The 6,000-nt window shown below is 38.6% G+C and overlaps 1 protein-coding gene across 1 annotated transcript in view; it reads left to right on the top strand.

Annotated features, from left to right (window-relative positions):
• Positions 1–736: 736 nt before the first annotated feature.
• RB195_013482 (uncharacterized protein) overlaps positions 737–6,000 on the top strand; it is a gene marked incomplete at both ends in the record, with an annotated part of 28,866 nt that continues 23,602 nt past the window's right edge. Inside the window, 3 exons of the mRNA XM_064203315.1 lie at positions 737–901; positions 967–1,053; positions 2,092–2,225. Coding sequence (XP_064059196.1) covers positions 737–901; positions 967–1,053; positions 2,092–2,225 — 386 coding nt within the window. The remainder of the gene's footprint in view (positions 902–966; positions 1,054–2,091; positions 2,226–6,000) is intronic.

Genomic DNA, 6,000 nt, shown 5'->3' with positions numbered 1-6,000 from the left:
TCGAATCCCATACATATTCGAACATTTCCACAGAAATGTTCGTCTTCTCTTCGTTGTTGCACACATTTTCGACGAATATTTGAAAGTTTTCTTGGGAAAAAGCGTTAGAATCGCTGGATATGTTGAATTGTAACCTGTTGTTTTACGGCTTCGCGAGATTTTGTTGACAAAAATTCTTACGGAGCCGGATTTCATCAGACACACGACGTTGTTCATATGTATGTAAACCGTCCTCTACTTCTCTTATCTGTTTGTTTGTTGAATTGTCGAGTATGTTCCTTTGTTTACTTGTTTATTTGATATCTATCTATTTAATTTTCATATTTACCTGTTCCTTATCTCCTGCGTTCCATATATTTTTATATGCTTGTTCTAGGTCATTCAATGTTATCTTTTTTATGTGCTGTATATGGCAAGACTAACGATCCACTTTTTTTTTCGAAAAAATTGGGATGAAAGGGTTTTTTCCTCAAAATTTCTTCATTGCTCATCCTTTAAATCTCTCCATAACTGTGCTTTATCTGATTTCTCGCGTTCCAGGAAGCAGTTTTCCTCTCTCTTTCTCTGTTTCTCGCCTTCTTCACCTGAAGTTTTTTTTTTCAAAATGAGCATTCTTCATATTTCTACTAAAGTTTGCTGTAATCCATGACTCTTCTATGGATGATGACGTCGCCTCGGATTTTTTTTTCTGAAAATTTTCCAATATTTTTCCCCGTAAATATCACTTCTATTTCAGATGGACTTTATAGAAGATTGTATGGAGAGTATATTGTCCTGTTTCAATAAACGAAAAGATGAGGATACGACTATTAGAAGAAATCCTAGACAACCATTATATTACTTGGATCCGCTAGATTTGCTTGACGAAGGGAAACTTGAGAAGGATTTTGAAAAATTTGTGGTGAGTTTTGTAGAAAAAGTTAAGGTTGGGCGCAAAAAGTAGCGGCACAACTGATTTTTTTTCAGGAAGAATGTGGGATTAGCGAAGAAAGGCGTGCGGATTTACGGTCATATTCCAAGGAGAAAAAGATTATTATGCTCAATACTCAAACGGTTGGCGTTCTTTTCGTTTTTGTTCTGGTTATTTATGAAGAAAAAAGGAAAAAATGAGTAAAAATAGAAAGTCATGGGACCAGATTCTCCAGGAAATTCCCAACTGTAAAAGTTGGAAGTGAGCGAGTGGCCGTAACACATATGAAGTAGGGAGGAATACAACTAAATCCAATTCAACGATTTGAACTAAAATGACTGGCTAACCGTATTTAGTTGAAATAAGTAAACAATAATTAATTAATTGGGTAATTGAACAACGAATAAACAGACAACAAACAGCAAAAATAACTTTCATCCTACTTTATTGTTTTCAAAAAATTTTTTTTCCGCAGTATTTCATCCACTGTAGCTGCTGTAAATTGTTCTGAAAAAAAGTGGATTTCAATGTTTTCGAATAGAAGGCAGATGAATTTTCGAAAAATTCGCGACAAAGCTCTATTTTGTTTGTATCTTACAGTGAGAAAACAACTAAAAACTTTAATATTAGGAGTAGGTCAAAATCCAGGGATTGCGGAGCCAGTTTCCTTTCTTTTCTCTGGACAAGATTCCACCTTTTTCCTCTGTTTTTTAGTACTTTTTTCCTTCAGACCAACCAAGAATTCTCTAGTGTAATGTTGTTTTTATTTGTGTTTGTTGTTGTGATTCCTGTGAGATGTTGACCACACCGCCATCTCTGTCATCTCATCATCGAAATCGATCCCCGGGGGATCATCGGGTGTCGGTCGGGATGTGGTGGTGGCCTCGTGGCCCTGTAGTAGGCCCGCGGTTCGTGGCGTGAATGATATTGTTTGCTCGGTGTGTGATAAACCTATTCGGGTGGGCGGCCGGCTTCTGTTTGATGATCATGAGGTGATCTGATGATCGTTTATTGAGAGCAGTGACCGTTTCGGTCTGGTTGCTCCGCGTTCACCGTTTTATCCAGTTATTTTTGTGTCTATTCTTGGAAAATTTCCTGCGGAGAAAAGACGTTAATGACGTTAGACGACGGTTTTTTTTACGCAGATTTCCTTATTCCGGTGACACACAAAATCATTCCAGTTTCGTCCAGAAGAAGATTTCGGTGAACTGATCTCAGTGCTCAGAACCTACGAGAAAGAAACAGCCGAACTTGTCGCTCCGTCCATCAATACTCTACAGGATATCGTGATCACGCTTAGAACACAGTGTTCCAGGTAATTCATTCGATATCCACGATTCCCACGCTCAAACTCAAACCATATTGTCCAGCAATGTTAGCGTTTTGTTTATCGTATTGTGTGTACGCGCGAGCCAACATCGTACATATTGTGCTGTGACGAGTCGAGCCGCGAGCCGACTGCCATCCGCACAGCACTTTGTGCAATCTCTGGATTGGCCACGATTAGATTCGACCGCTTGGCCACGGCTCTGCTCGATTCACTTGATCTCATCTATGGCTTTTATCCATATAACACATTCCATGTAATTAAAAGCGAGGAGACAGTACTCATTTTCCTTGCGGAATTACAGTTATTACGGTATTTTGTCACGAGGTCTAAGCAGCGCTACCAATTTTGCATATCAATTTTGAACTTGCTCTAGTTTGTAGACTTATATTTTCAAAAGGCCTTTTATTATATATTTCTATATTTCTATTTATTTCTATTATATTTTATATTTATATATTTTATTTATTTCTATTATATTTTATATTATAATTAAGTTTTACATTTACATTTTATTTATTTGTATTTATCCTTTATTTTATTTCATTTACATTACATATTTTATAATTAGTACGGTTTTTCAGTATGCTGTCGTAGTCCGCAATTGCAGAATAACGATCGTATACTGGAAAACCGCATTTTCATTTTCATTTCCTTCCTCATATAATGAACGGATAGAAAAACTACTATATTTTTCTCATCATTTAAACTAATATATTACTAATAAACAAACAAATAACAACAATAAAGTAACAATTTCAATCACTAATACTAATATTAGAATTATTATTATTGTCAGTAGTACGAAGATTATTTTGACGTTTTCCGTGTTTGCAGAATATGTTTTATATAGATAAATATTTTTTCTCTCACACTTAAACACTTAGAGCACTATAACAAATTATTTCTGGGATCTATCGTTCCAGTACTTTTGTGTTGGTTTGCATTCATAAACTACAATAAAATAATAGCCTTTTCTTTGTGAACTACCACCTTTCACATTGTATTATATTAATATTAGACTATACAAAAGCTACTTTATGTATTTCCTTCCGTGGCTTTTTTTTGGGAGGAGAGAGGGGGAAATCACCCCGCAAAATCAAAATTTTCAATTTTGACGCTTAGATTAGCGTTTCTACTACATCAGAATCATTCATATGTTCCCTGTAATTGCTTTCTCACTAACTCGTAAAACTAATCATTGACAGTATTTGGTTTCTTAAATTCAGCCGGACATGAGGTTGTTATTATCCTTTACTCGTGCATTATTCGTTTCGGCGATATCGCCTTCTTCAGAGCCTGAAAAGTTGAGATCGAACGTGATTAATCCGATCAAACGCCTTATCCGCCCAACAAAGAAAGTCCTACGTTTACTGTTGGGCCTCATAGCTACCAGTAGAAGAGAAAATCGTACCTTAGGATCAGCTGACTATCTTCCCACTGCTAGATACCTGAAGTGAGGTGACTAGCGCAATCAAATATCAGCCTTAAATAGGGCGCGAGTTCTCGCGTAATGCAGAGGCATTCCTCTTTGCGATTCATGTTCTGGCCCTTGGAGTGGATCCAAAAAGCGTCCAGACTCTTGCGCGCCGCAATACTAGGTTCGCGCGCCAAAATCGTGATCTTAAAGGCGTCATTCCACAAATCTGAGGTGGTACGGATTTCAGGTGGAGTATTCGTAGATAGTAGATTATAGATTTGGGATAGTAGATTATGGAGAGGGGGTAATTTCGTCCATTTCTTTCTAATTGCCGTAAGAAACGGCCCGGCAGATGCGGCGCGTGTACATGGCTGGCACGCTTCAATCGAACTTCTTGTTGAAAATAGCGCGCTGGAACACTGGAAGCCGTATTTTCCGTGCCGTTCTTTACGGGGATTAGGAAGAAAAGGACGGGATCACCCATCTCTTCATAATCTACGATCCCATATACGAGTACTCCACTTGAAATCCGTACCAGCTCAGATTCGTGGGGTTATGCCTTCAAAATCTTCTCCGCTGTGACGTCGCCCCCAGTGACCACCTAATGCAGTGGAGTCGCATGATTTCCTTTTGCCGTCCAGGAGTTCTTTGATTCGGATAGTGGTCTAGTTATTTCTTCTATGTATTCGTCATCACACTGCACATAGGAAATCATATAAACAACACATGAACTCGTGCAATCACCCTCGTTGTTATCCGGACATATTTTGCACTCCGGTGTGGTGCAAATACGATCATATAGGCGATTGCGAATAAGCCCTTGCCAAAGATAACTAGGAGAAGCTACACGAACACAACAGAATTATTAACACGTCTTTTGGTTATTTTTATAGTTTCCCCAAAGCTGCGGAAGTTCTGCGATGGGCTTTGCTGAAGCCCGCAGAATAATGGAATTTAATGTGGATCTTTGTTTTGCAGAAAATTTTTCCAAAGTTCGTAGTTACGGACTAGCAAAATGTAGCACTCAACCCAAAACTGTAGTCCTTAAAGTTTCGACACAGAGGTAAAATTTAGATATAGATGTGGCACTTACGCGTTCCCGTCGCCCAAGTCCGCACTTGCAGAATTCGATCAGAGTTCCATTTTAATTCGGCGTGCGCTTACTGCTTATATCTTCTGCGTGCTCTATGTCTTTCTGCAGCTACATAAGTCCGGAACAATTTCTTCTTTGGATAGCCGAGCTCTAGTGTTTGTCGTGCTTGTGTGCAATCACGGACAAGCAGAAAAACCACTGCGCATGCATTTATTCAATCCGTTTACGTCCGTTTTTCTGTATGAAGCTGAAAACATTGAATTAGTTTGCTGTCTTGCTTTTCTTTTAGTTTTAGAAAATTCCCAATCTGGACGAATTTGATTTTATCGTGCACTAATCCTTCGTTCTATCAATTTCTGTGTTATTTCCCCCCGGTTTCTGGTTGATTCTCGATCAAATTTGTGCTCTTCTTCACATCTACGCACGGGGAACGTTTCAAACAGTGTACGCAGCGATTTTTACGTTCGTGGTGATACGTTCGCTGTGCACCTGTGCTGTGCACGGCTAATGACCGTTTTTATGCGCGGGGTTTGACGAGATTTTTCAGCTCGTACCGGTATGATCCGGTATCCAGTTCACGGCGTGGTAGTGCTTTTTTTCTCGTTGTCGTTGTTGTGTACATACACAATACGTACCACATACGCTAGTGCCCGGGCATCGAATTCGTACAGTTACGTGCTCTCATTTGTGAGAATCGTAGTTCTCGTTCGAGCTGGACGAGTTTACGGTAGTAAGCATGAGGAATCTCGGCTCATGCACCTTCCTCAGGCAGTTTTACCCCTTATAGAATTCTTTGCATCCATATTGTTCTCCTTATCTTACGGGTAAATATCAATAACTGTCTCCGGTGTAGGTAAAATCCAGAAAATTTAGGCTTTTCAGTTCATTTCATTTTTTTTCGTGAAACGATCATTACATATTCCTTAGTGCATTGCTTCGCGCCCATAAATTATATTGAATTTTGTTGCTATAGAATTCTATAAACTGTAATATTCATAAATACTTCAATTTGAGAAATTTCCAATTTTTAGAATAGAATTTTTCATCTTCTAATCAACATTTTCCCTAGAATCCCGAATTTTCTAAAGCTATATTTTTCGGATTTTTCAATTTCTCTCTTCCCGCTCTTTGTTCATACCTTTCACTGACGCAATAATTACCACTTTCATACATGTTTTTTTCCCATCGTTATGATCCAGGTGGCGGAACATTTCCTCACATTTCCAGTTTCTATGGTTTTCTCGGTAGGT

Source organism: Necator americanus, chromosome V (genome assembly GCF_031761385.1).
Source record: "Necator americanus strain Aroian chromosome V, whole genome shotgun sequence".
NCBI lineage: Eukaryota > Metazoa > Nematoda > Chromadorea > Rhabditida > Ancylostomatidae > Necator > Necator americanus.
The sequence above is the reverse complement of the archived record's forward strand: the minus strand, read 5'-3'. Positions and strand labels throughout refer to the sequence as shown.